This window comes from Vulpes lagopus, chromosome 18 (genome assembly GCF_018345385.1).
Source record: "Vulpes lagopus strain Blue_001 chromosome 18, ASM1834538v1, whole genome shotgun sequence".
In the NCBI taxonomy this organism is placed as follows: domain Eukaryota; kingdom Metazoa; phylum Chordata; class Mammalia; order Carnivora; family Canidae; genus Vulpes; species Vulpes lagopus.
The window spans coordinates 43,964,561-43,977,927 of NC_054841.1; the positions used below are offsets into that span (position 1 = coordinate 43,964,561).

General features: G+C 48.0%; 1 protein-coding gene across 1 annotated transcript in view; it reads left to right on the plus strand.

The window, feature by feature from the left end:
- SLC24A3 (solute carrier family 24 member 3) overlaps positions 1-13,367 on the plus strand; it is a 482,065-nt gene that overhangs the window by 280,919 nt on the left and 187,779 nt on the right. The window contains exon 3 of the mRNA XM_041732814.1: positions 9,177-9,253. Coding sequence (XP_041588748.1) covers positions 9,177-9,253 — 77 coding nt within the window. The remainder of the gene's footprint in view (positions 1-9,176; positions 9,254-13,367) is intronic.

Consider the following 13,367-nt stretch of genomic DNA (forward strand, 5'->3'; position numbering starts at 1 on the left):
TACCCAGGGGAAAGAGCAGTGTTAATTCTCCAGCATATCCAGCCTGCTGTATCTGAGCAAAGAACTTTCTCTTCTCTTTGGGGAAAGCCCTCAGGCAAAAAGATGGACATGCTGGTAGTTGCTTAGCATCAAGTGGTAAGACTCCAGGAATATGAGCAGGGCATTCATGTCTTGGGAAACACCCCTTGTCCATATTTCTCCTCTACTATTTAATAAGGTAAAAGGACCTATCATTTGATAATTACTTGTCTGAGTCTAGGTACTGCATATTTCGTAAACATCATCATAATTAATCCTAATAATAATCACATTAACTGGTATTGTTTTCATCCTCCCATTTTGCACATTAAGAAATTAAGACTGAAAGAGATTAAAGAATTTCCCCAAGGCCACAGAACTCTTAAGTGGTGAAGGAGGGCTTCAGGTCTAGGTCTTTAAGCTCTTGTAAAATCCTGGCTGCCTATGGTAAACAAATGTCACCAGCAAGCATTTGGCTGAAACAACCTTCCTCAGCAAATTTGATTGGTAGTATCTTTTTGATTGACAGTTTGTCCCACACTGAGGCTCTTGGTTACCATGACCTGTGGTTATATCCTCCTTCATAGAGATGCTGTTCATGGTCTTATTTCTATGTGCACATCAATCCATTTGAATCCACACTTTGTTTCTGGCTTTCGAAGGAAAGAAATTGTGCCTTTGGAAGTCAAGGGGGAAGAAAAGGTCAATTTGCCCTTTCTGTTACAAAAGAATCAACATGCTAGAAATTCAGACCCCAGTTATGATCTCAGCTCCTCCACTACCATCCGTGTGAACTTGGGCTTATTACATGCCTTCTTTGGGTCTTGGTTTACTTATCTTTGAATCTAGAATAAAGATTCCTATCATAGAAACCATGAAAAAGTGAAAAATAGACATTTGCAGTTCGATCTTTACATATTGGGTTGATTGAAGAGAGAGCTGGCTCCTCAGTGACCAGGACTGTGCATCCTTTGCCTTTCTATAACTGCAATTGAGTATGGTAGTCGGTGCGTGCTAAGGGCTGAGTGTGTGTTTATTTGCACATGATTGATTTGTTAGTACATCTCCCAGTGTTGTTGAGACACAGATTCTAAAGACGACCTGCCAGCAGCCTGTAGTTCTCTGGGACACCCTGCACTCACCCATTGCCATATATGTCCCACCCCCGCCCCTGCACTTTTGTGGCTTGCTGAGCCTCACTGAGTGTAAGAGGAGGGCACCAAAATGTCTCTGAAACTTTTCCAGAGACTAAATATTTAGAAAGTTAAGTTGAGAATATATCCATTTTCATGCCGATTCTTTTATGGATAATTTTGTTCAGGGGACTTCCGTTATGACATATGTGTTCATTTAATCAACAAACACTTTTAATTAAGTGACTCTTCTGTGCCAGGCACCTAGCTAGGCACTGCAAACACAGAGAAGACAAGGATAAATTCCCTCCAACCTTAATCATCCTCCCCCAGTCCAGTGGAAAAGACAGAAGAAACCAAAAATTGATGAAGCAAGGCCTCATGTGCAGAAGGCAGTGGGGATGCTGAGCACCATATTAGCAATCATGTTACTCAGGGTAGGCTTGGCTACACTGAATAACAAACAGCCCCAAATCTCAGGGGCTAAGAAAATAAACATTTTATTTTTTATTCATGCTACATGTATAAAATGTGTGTGTTGGGGAGAGGAGGCAGATTCTGATATGAGTTGCTCTGGGACCCAAGCTGATGAAAAGTTCATCATGACCTATGTTTCCACGAATATTTAGACAAGAAAATGCAAGGTGATGGATCAGACACTGGCTATTAAAGCCTGCCTAGAAGTGTGACATAGGTCATTTTCTCCTATTTCATTGACCAAAGCAAGCTGCATGGTCCCACCTACCCTAAAGGAAACCTAGAAGTGTATTCCTTCCAGGTCTCCAGAACAAAGAGAAATAGGTTATTTATGAACAGCCCAAGTGGCCACTCCCAGTTGCTGGGAGTTTTACTGAACTATTTCTCCTAACATCATTTCTTAATTAATAATTCTGTCTTGTGTTTATACAAAAACCATCCCCTGGGAGAAAGTCCCTCTAAGTTTGTTCACACTTGTCTTCACTTGATATTTATTTTTCTGTTTCATGGCTCCTGGCCCAGTGGGTACTGGCCACAGAGAAAAATGCAGGGTTCCTGTCCGCAGGGAGCTCACAATATGGGAATCAAAGGTGACTGCAGTTGGGCTAGAAAACCACTTGTTGGGTACTTACACAGGACAAGGGCCCCACAGGAAGAGTCTGGAAGGTTTTGTGGGAAGCCAAGTACCACCGCAGCTGGCTGACAGTGTTCTCCCAATGTTGACACCAGGGGAAGAGGAGGCAGGAGGCTTTATAGGGTGGAGCAGATGAAGGTGTCTAATGCAGAAGCATGAAGTCACCATCATGCATGGGAGAAGTTGGGCAGTGTCAACCCAAAATTCCTGGGGCAGCTCCCAAGAGGCCAGTCAACAAGATGCATGAGGTACTTTGTTATGAAGAGGCCCCTGGGATGAAATGCCAGTGTTCTATTCCTTGCACTCAGATGTGTTAAGCTAGCTGAGCTTTTGGTTCTTCACCTTGGGGGGCTCCATTTGATCAAAATGAGAGCATAGGTCTACAGATACCATGAATGTCCCTGTTACATTTTTTTCTCCAAATGAAAGAGAAAATACCCTCCATCCCTTGCAAACCTCCATTTGGACTCATCAAACTCAGGCCTCAGGAAAGCAGCCAGGAGAAGCAGGACAGCTGACTGCTTGCTGTTGCCTTGGTAAGGGGAATCCACTCCCTTCAGGGCTCTGTGGTTTCTATGGGAACAGCACTGCTTGCCTTTGCTAGCTTCCCTGAGCTGGCAAGATGTACTAAGAGGAGAGAGAAAGAGAGGAGCAGAAAGAGACTTCGAGGATTTTGAAGGTATTTGGGGAACCTTCCACTGGATGTGTAGCTCTTCTCAGCATGCACGTGGGCTATTTGGCTCCAACACAACCTGAACACAGGAAGGCATGTACCGAGAGGCACACATGTTCATGTAGCTCCCTTGGACTAAACACCACCCTGGAGAAACAGATGCCAGTGCAAAGCAGGCAGGAATTGGCAGTAGGTGGATTTTGACTCCCAAGACGAGAAAAAATTGTACTTGTCCCCAGGCTGGACCAGCATTCCATCATTGTTATAATTACAAAGAATTTCAGTATGTGGCCCAGGAAGATGGTGGGAGGCATTTCACTTACTCTGCCTGCACTCTTCCCAGCCACCCTGCAAAGCTGGCATTCACACACTCATTTTACAGATGATGGAAATGAGGCTCTGAGAGAGGAAAGGATAACCCGTGAGTAATTATATATATAGGTGGGATCCAAATCCACACCTGATTCTCTACACTGGGCCCTTTTGCAAAATCTAACCTACAGCCCAAGGACAATGTGAGGTTCCTAAAGATGGTAACCATCCACTCCCACCTTGACTAAGAAATGCCTCTAGTTCTTTGGATTTGGGTGTCAAGAAGTACACCCAGATGGAAGGCAGCTGGGATGACATCAGCTTTGCCATTAGCTCTTCAGGAGGCTCTAGCAGCCCTACCTTGTTTTATAGATGAGGAAACTGAGGCCAAGAAGCACTGAGAATAGTCTTCTAGTCCAGCGTGCCACCCTGTGTCTATAGACTCCTGTCTTGGACAGCTGCAGCTATTCTGAAAACCCATTTCTCAAGTGTATTTGGGGCCTCAGAGTCTGTGCCCACATTTGCTTGGCCTCAAGGAAGTGAGCTCAGCTGCTGCTGCTGGCAGCCCTTTTCTTGACCTGTTGGGCCAGGTGGACAAGACAGACATACTCTCTTCCCAGTCTGCATCCAAGGTCTGCTTCCTTTAGTGTTCTGACACTTATTGGATACCTGCTGTGTGCACTGACAATACCCTGAGTTTAGCCTGGAGGGAACAATGAAGAGGAATTGCAGGACATTTTTCAGATGGCAAACAAACATTCAGGCAGTTTCTTGATGTACCTGTGACTCTGTCTGGGGCCTTCCCTGGTCCCACGAACACACTGACTTGGCCAGTGCAGATCTGAGAACTGTTAAGGGTCAGTCCTAGGTTTAGGACAGCCTTCAACAGTGATGGATGCGCATGTGTGCACAACACAGAAACATATTCTACACCATCTCTCAGAGGGGCCCCAGCAAGTCTGAGCATACTGTATCAACCCTTTCCTGGTTTGTCTCCCTCTTCTCCTGTAGTAAGATCACTTCCCACATAAACTGCTGACATTCAGATCTCTGTCTCAAGGTCTGCTCTTGAGGGATCCAACCTCACACATAGGCTTGTAGAACCTATGAAGGAAGGCTATTGCATGGAGGGCAAGAAGAGAGGGCCTCCAGCTCAAGTTTTAAAAATCTTTTGTGACTTCCATCAAAAGGTGATGAACCTATAGGAGGAAAATAAAATGTATGCATCCCTCTTTGCAAATTGTGCATTAAGTCTTTGAAATTATTGTTATAATTTCATCACCAGCCTGATACATGTTTTCACAGGGGACCTGTGATGAATAAGTGGCCGGGATGGGATCCACATCAGAAGATTCCCGGGGAATACTTAACTTGGTCATTCTTTCCACATTGCTGGAAACCACCAAATAAGAATCTTGTTGTTCTTAAAGCAGATTGATTTGAGAACATTTAGCTGACTCTCCTCTGCCTATCCCACCAACCTCCAACACACCTACCCCATATCACAGCCACTGAGCAGCCACATTCAGTTTCATGAGGAAGTCCGCCAGTGGCCTGCTTGGCCAGGACTTCGGACAGCGCCTTAGCCCTTCCTGAGCCAGCACTGGCTCTGCAGGTCCCACCTCATCCAAGGGCATAGCCCCCAGCACAGTCTTCTCTAAGAGCTCCAGCCAGGTCCCAGGGTTGGCTGGGCATCAAGACCTCTGCCAAAAAAAAAAAAAAAAAGACCTCTGCCAAGACCCTTCCCCAGTCAAACCATGAAACCTAGTGGGTCCACTTATTCACGGTCATTACACTCATCCACTTGGCTGTTTGTTGAGTGTCAGGTGGATTTAAAATCAAAATGCCTGGATTCAGAACATAATGTATCACTTACTGACATTGTACCCTTGATTGAATCATTACACTGTGGGCCCTGTGTCACTTCACAGATGAAGCCACAGAGAAGCAGGGAGGATGGAGCCGGCACAAAGTGGACACCTTGCAGATGCAGAGTGGTGGGGTTGCTGCACCATGGACTCTGCTCCCTTCATACACTACCCTCCCATTTTTGCTCAAAACCACATTATTCCTCATGTAGGAAGCCTTCAGAGCAAGCAGTAAAGAAGTAGGTGTCTTCCACATGTCGTGACAGAACATACCACAGCTCCCACTTCCATACCCACCTCTACTCCTCATTGATGACAAGTGGTCCCCACGTGCTTGCTTTGCATGGCACTCATCACAGGGTGGCTTCAGTTTCTCAAGAGTGATGGATGTTGTGATCCATACATGAACTTAACATACTAGTCCTGCCTCTGATTCTCTAGGGGTAGGAGGGCAATAGGAGGGTCACATTTAAACCTTGGACTGGCCAGTGTGGAAACGCTGTACAGCAGCTACACAGAGAAATGTAAAGGAAAAAAAAAACAGCCTACCTTTTCACTCTGGTTCATGGGGCAGAACATAGATCTAATCAGATCCCCTATCTGGAAGAAGTCCCAAGAAGAAAGAGGCCACCTAGCAGAGTAAGATTGATAGATGCTAGGAGCCAGGCAAGCAGCAGCGAGGGGCGTTCCCAGGCCTGCATCTGCTGTGTGCATGCCCCTGCTCTGCAGCTCTCCAGCTGGGGATCCTCCGGTATGAAATCTATTCCTCTGTTCCTTGGGTTCTTGTCTACAAAATGGGAATGAAAGCTTTCTGTGAGGACAAAATAGTGGGTGTGAAGGGCGAGGCATGGTACCTGCCAGGAGCAGGTGCTCAGTGAATGCGTCATCTTGCACAGGTTTGTCATTGGCCATCAGTCCATCAGAGCCTTCACCAGACAGCCCATCCCAAGCCCCACCTCCCTGGGCACTGAAAAGGAATGTCAGAAAGGAGAAAGTTGCAAAGATGTGGATGGTTGTGGTGGTTTTTTCAGAATCAAGGACTGGGACACATGGTCTGGGCAAGTCCAGGTGAACGCGGGAACCAGTCGGGTCTGAAAAGTCTCCAGCCCACCCTGCAGAATCTTTCTTATCCTTGCCTTTGCCCTGCTCCCCACCACAAGGGCGGCCCATGGAGACTTTCAGTGTCCTGGGTTTGGAAAGTGGACAGAAAGGGACATTTCTCATTGTATCCATACTGAATAACTTGGGGAGGGGAAAGCAATGTGAGAGCCATGGGATGGTTATTTGGACTAAAATTTAATCAGGTAAGTTCAAAGATAAGTTCAAAGGAGAAAGTATGAAAAAGCATGTCCTAAGAGTGTAAGATATCCCATGTGCACAGGGAGAGCCAGGAGGTGGGGAGGGAAGGACAGACAAGGCATGACTAGGGACTGTAAAGGCTAGGTCTCTCCATGTCCAGCCTGCTGTGGGCCCTGTTGCCAGCAGGGAGGTTTCAAGGAGGAAGTAGAAGGCTGGAGGGCTTCCTCTGGCTCTGCTCATGGGACAAGAGCACAGCAGCCAGAACATGAGGCTAGAGGGAAGATGCTAGAATGGAGACACCTCAGTAAAGTGGCTAGAATCCATGCAGTGCTTGTTCTCTGAACTCTTGTCCCTCCTGGTAATTTCCAGACTATAGTGTCATTTGATCTTCCAAGTGAAATCCTCCAGGCTTGCTCTCATTTTTCTCATCTATTGATTAGGAAGACTCAGTGTAGCCTGTCTGGAACAACTCTAGCTTGGAAAGCCACTTAGGGGGATCGTGACATCCCTGTCTTTCCTTATCTCCCCCATTTCATCAGATGAGGGATCAGACAGAACTAGCAAGCATGGTGACACTAGTGACATGCACAGGTGACTTGTGCCTAATATGCTAGGTGCATACTCTGGCCACCTCACCACCACCACTTCCACAATGTCTTTATCCAGTGTGGCCCTGGAAGCAGAGAGCAGAACTTTTTCAAGGAATAGTTAAAGGCTTGTGTCTTGGGCAAATCCTGTGGCCAAAAAGCTGCAAACCAGAGGCATGTTCCGTGCCGTCTTTCTGGGTCTGCAGCAGGACTGGGCCCCAGGTGTCCTGAGCCATCACCCACTCACCTGTTAATGTCACTATCTTTGACTCCCTTCCTTCCCCGGCCTCCTCCCCTTCCTCACTCACGGTGTGTACAGGAATCACCTCCAAATAAACTATGTACCCCCAAATCCTTGGCTGAGGGGGTCTACTTTGGGGAGAAACCCAAAGCAAGACAAGTGGCAAGCAGATGTCATCTTGTACATCCTCCCCATTGGCTGGTGCTGGTTATCCCGCTTGTGAGCTGGAGGAGGACAGAGAGCTCATGGAGCTCTGAGACAAAGGCTGCTTTCATCAGCTGGCCACATTTGTTGAAGATGGGGCTAAGGGTAGGGTAGTCTGCACAGCTTCCCACAGAGCCTGGTCTGATGTGGCTTCCAGAGAGGAGAGCCATGGGTCCCACAGAAGGCCTTATGAAAGCCCTGGCCATGAAGCTGATTGAATTTTATGAGAGGCAGAGAGAGACCATTTGGGGATGGGGGATATCCCAGGCTAGTGGTATAATCTGTCAGATAGAGATATAAAAAGAAAGTAAATACAAGTTTCGCTCAAGGAATGGCAAATGATCCTGTCTGGCAAGAATATGAGAGCACATGTAACAATGCTGACTGTCAAATTTCCAGCAGTGAGAGCACAGTAACTGCTCAGCTAGTAATTGAGTGACTGAGTACATGCAAAGTATAAAAGGGCAGAAGAGAAGTTCTGGTGGGGAACAGCCAGGACCAGCTTGGCCCTGCCAGTGTACAGACTGGAGCTTTTATCTCATAGCAGGGAAGGTTTTGAGAGCAAGGAGAGGGGCACGAGCAGCTCTGTACTTAATAACCCAGTTCAGTGGTGGCAAATGTGGGTCAAGTTCCAAAAGGGAATGAGGGGCAGCCTGGGTGGCTCAGCGGTTTAGCGCTGCCTGCAGCCCAGGGTGTGATCCTGGAGACCCGGGATCACGTCCCACGTCGGGCTCTCTGCATGGAGCCTGCTTCTCCCTCTGCCTGTGTCTCTGCCTCTCTCTCTCTGTGCCTCTATGAATAAATAAATAAATAAATAAATAAATAAATAAATAAATCTTCAAAAAAGGAATGAAAGAGCAGGAGGGTATTATACCATTCCAAAGCCTAAGGCCCCAAGCCAACACAGTCCTGGTGGGAAGGAAATAAGGGATAATTTAGAGCAGGGGCCTTAACCCTGTGTGTGTCAGGGACCCCCTTGGTAATGAATGAAGCCTACAGACCACTGCTCAGAAAAACATTTCTTGATGCAGGTGATAAAATATACTAGCATACAAACAGGAAACTGATCATATTGAAATGAAGTTGTCAGAATATTAGAAAATAAACTTCCATGCAGTTGGTTCATGTAGTTCTTCACTGATACTTTAAAGCACAAGGGGTGATCTGAACCTGCCCCCTCCCCCATGTTGAAGTGGTGAGTGAGAGCTGCCATGAGTGTAACAGTAGAATGTATCATGAAAACACCTGTTGGAGGAAGAGTCCCCGGTGCTTCTCACACTCCTGTGGTTTGTTGCCTATCTTCTTACCTGGAGGAACCACTAAATTCCAGTTAGAGATATGTAAACATTAAGATGGTAAATTTTTTCTCATCCAAGTGCAAGGATTCTGTGTTAAAATGAGGACTGAGGGGATCCCTGGGTGGCGCAGCGGTTTGGCGCCTGCCTTTGGCCCAGGGCGCGATCCTGGAGACCCGGGATCGAATCCCACATCAGGCTCCCGGCGCATGGAGCCTGCTTCTCCCTCTGCCTGTGTCTCTGCCTCTCTCTCTTTCTCTCTGTATGACTATCATAAATAAATAAAAAATTAAAAAAAAAATTAAAAAAAAAAAAAGATTTAAAAAAAAATAAATAAAAATAAAATAAAATGAGGACTGAGGACACCGTCCCAGACCTCCAGCCCTGAAAATATTGTCATCTCTTCTGAGCTGCTGTTCTCTCTCCATTCTTCAGCCCTGCACGAATTCCCCAATGACATCTTCACCAACGAAGATCGAAGACAGGGGGCGGTGGTTCTCCACGTGCTATGCGTAAGTACCCCTCTCGGGGCTCTGCCTGGAGGGTCCAGAGGGAGGCCTGGCCAGTGGTGGGTGATCAGTGAGGTGCACACCTGGCATGGGTGCCCTGAGCCCTGTGAAGGACAGTCTCCAGATGTGCCCTCTGGAGAAGGCCGCAGGTTCCTGAGCTGGAAGACCTGTACACCTGCACATATTCTTCCCTTCATTTCAGAGCCCATTTCTGGGCTCCACTGTCAGACTTGCTCTCTTCTCCAGTGCCACTCTCTTGGGGAACCCTTTCCTAACCAGCTTCTCTAAAATGTCATCACTTTTCCCCTTACTGGGCTTTGTTTTTCTCCATGCCATTGATCACTATCTGACATAATATGCTCTCATTGTTTGTTTATTGTCCATCAACCTCACTCACACAGAAGCCTCAGGAGAACTGGGACTTTGTTTTGCACATGGCTTCTTTCCCAGACCTGTCTGTGGCATGGGGTAGGGACAAAGTATTTGTTAGATGAATGGATTTCATGTTGTGTCATGAAATGATGCAGTGTCTGACCTATAGATGCAACCAACAGAAGTTTGTTCTGGTTTTTGTGTGTGTGTGTTTTTTTTAAGATTTTATTTATTTATTCATGAGAGAAACACACAGAGAGAGGCAGATTCACAGGCAGAGGGAGAAACAGTGTCCCCACGGGGAGCCCAATACAGGACTCGATCCCAGGATCCTGGGATCACGCCCTGAGCTGAGGGCAGATGCTCAACCACTGAGTCACCCAGGCGCACCTGCTCTGGTTCTTAATATCCACCACTGCCCTAGTGCTTCCTCAGCAGACCCAGTGGATGGGAGACCTTCAGTTTTCCTTGTCCCTGTTCAGAGAGTTTGTGGAGGGTGTGTCACGCGCGCTGGGGGTGACAACCGTCCAGGGATGAGGGTAAGGGAATGAGGAAAAGAAAAGAGACATAAACAGAGTGGGAGCAGGAGGGACATGTGGCTGGATTCAGCCACAATGCCAACTTTATTTGTATTATTCACTCTTTTATAAAGCAGGGTTGTTTAACAAGCAGGATATTTTAAGCTTAGTTCTCCAGACATGTCCTTTCACAGTAGATAGCAACAGTATGCGCCCTTGAGCCACAAGCCTTCAACAACAAGGGTGAGACAGGTGGGCCGAGGTTGGAAGAGTCAACAGAGAGCCATTGCTAGATCCATTAACCCCTTCCTGGCACACGGCTCCCAACAAGGGTGCATGTATGAAAATCTATCTAAGGAGTGGCCACAGGATCAGAGAGACCCAGGCCAAATTCTGGACTAGGTACATCACTGTGCTTTCCTGTCTCTATGGTATTCACCCTCCTCCAGAATGCTCTTAATTCCATTTTGGTTATTTATTGCTGTGAGACAAATTCTCCAAATTTAGTGATATAATCAATAACCACTCCATGTTGTTCATGGGTTCTGTGAGTCAGGAGTTCAGAAAGGTCACGGAGGGAATGCCATGCCATAGGACCTGGACGTAGGAGGGAGTGATTCAGACAGCAGGCAGTGACACCAGCCCCTGGGGCCAGAGATTCTCCATTCTCACGTCTGCTGTCTGGGAGAGTGTGAACAAAGAACCAGCTCAACGAGGACTGTTGGCCGGAGAACCTCTGTGTGGCCTCTCTGTCATGGTTCTGTGTGGCAGCCTAGGGCTTGGAGAAGGATACTAGGTGAACAAGGAGAAAGCACTGTGGCCTGTAGTGCCTTGGCCTCAGAAGTCACACACGTCATTACCACCAGATTGCATTATAGTCACAAACCCACCCTGACTCAGACAAGGGACAAAGACCTTACTTTTCAGTCCATACCCAGAGAGGGCTGATGGGCACACCCTGGTCTCTGGAGGCAGACCTGGCATGGGTTTGAGCCCGGTTCCACTGTGCTTGTTTTGTCTGTGGCTTCTGACAAGATGTTTAGCCTCCCTGGACAGAGTAGCTGCCCTAAGCCTGACTCCCTTTACAGTAGAAGCAGTCAGCTCGTCAGCTCTTTCTCTGCTTGTCCCAACCCCTCAGAAGCCTCCCCTTGAAGAGAAGGCATGAGAAGTCTTTCTTTTTTAGCAAAGACATTCTCTGAAAACCTCACATAAAATGGACTCTTTGCTATCCTCCCTGCCCTTAAGGAGAGTCACACAATTTTTTTAAAGATTTTATTTATTTATTCATGAGAGACACAGAGAGAGAGAGAGAGAGAGAGGCAGAGACAAAGGCAGAGGGAGAAGCAGGCTCCATGCAGAGAGCCTGATGTGGGCCTCGATCCCGAAACCCCAGGATCACACCCTGAGCCGAACGCAGATACTCAACCACTGAGCCACCCAGGTGCCCCACATGCAGAACAGTTAATGTAGATGCCAGCTACTGCTGCTGGCACTAAGGAGGCTCCCCTGTCTCCGGGCTGAGGAGACCTAGTCATTGAGCTGGACCCAGAAGTTCCCTGTAGCCGTTAGCACCCGGAGGCCTTTGTCAGCTGAGACAGGAGATTTCTACTCCCAGCACAAACAGCCTGAGCTTCCATCCTTCCAAGGTGGAGTTGTCACCTGCAGCAGGTAAGGCCCCTATTCCCACCTCCCCTGGTGGGAATGCCTCCAACAGAAGGCAGAGCACAGTGTATTTGCTTTGGCACCTCGTGAGCCAAGAGTGTCCATAAGGACTCCGGTCTCCATGATAATACAGTTCTCAGGGGAGGGACATGAAGGCAAAGCAGACAAAGACAGGTAAATCCCCCTTAGATGATCCCTTGTGAGAGTGCACACGAGCGAGCAGGTTAGCACTTTGTCATCACTAGTATCTAATACCACAGGGAGCTCCAGCCCTGGGCCCCGCATAGACACAAGGAGTCCAGGGACCAACGTCAGCATCTGCCCCTTTAAGACCACACTCTTGGCACATGGACATTTGCAATTCTCTGTTCAAATGGCCTATGCCTGTATGGGCCTCTTCCTTAGATCTGCCTCTTGGAGGGAGGAGCTTGAACTGGCTGCCTGGAGCATATACATACACACATGTGGTGCAGGGTGGAGCCAACCTGAGATGGGGAGGGGGTACCTCTTATGTGGCAGAGGCATAGGGCAGGATGGGCCTGCTGGTGCCCTCCCCCAAGATCAAGGGCCAAATCTTGTGTTATCCTGCCCTCAGGGATATAAGGACAGAAACCTCATGAGGAAGCCTTTTTGTACAGTGTCTGGCATGTTGAACAACAAAGTTTGCACAGTTTAGTGCAAGAATGAGAGGCTCTTTTTATCCCCTTCATGTACCATGAAGCTCTTAAGAAGTTCAGGAACTGTTAGATGAACATCCCTGGATGTCAGAAGGAGCACTGCCAGGGCCAACCTGTGGCGTTTTGGGGGCCAGATGAACGCATGAGTCAAAGCTGCAAGGAGCTTAGTGTAGATTCCCCACTCTTAGCCACCTGGAAAGCATTTCTGAGCTCCTGCATACAGCTGTGCTGGGCTGGACCCCTCCAGAAGCCCAAGATAGAGCCTCACCCTGCACCAGCCCACAGCCTTATGGGGAAACCCACTTATGGACAGCTCCTGCCACATGCTAAGTGCTGGCCATGATCTGTGCTGTGTGCTGCGGGAGAGCCAAGGAGGTACAGTTGGATTGGATTAGGTTGGCATTCTCCAAAGATGGGAGAGAAAGAACTCTAGGCAGGAAAGGGAAACCCATGATCAAAGACCCATAGACTCAAGAGTGCAGGACATCTGGGAAGGTGGGAGGCAGGCCTTTCCTGGGAAGCACCATGAGGTGACTCAGCTGCTGAGTTGGAAGTGAGGGTAAACAGATCTCGCCTTCCCTCCTTGCCTACAGAGTAGGGACGGGCATGGCCAGAGAGAACCCAGCATGGTCTATGCTCTAGTCAGGTGATGAAGACCCAGGCAGGCCACAGAAAAAGGCTCAGGGTCATTGGGCAGAAGTCTCAGAGTCCCAGTACCCCAAGAACACTCCAGGCCTGGGAAAAGGGATCGAGAAGCAGGTAGAGGGTACTGAATGACATCTAGCTGCCTCTGGGCCCCTGAAGAGCAGGGTCTGCCCATCTATGGAGGTGAAGACTTCAAAGGTGTGTCCTATCACCCCAGAGTGTCCCAGGAAGAGGACCATGGGG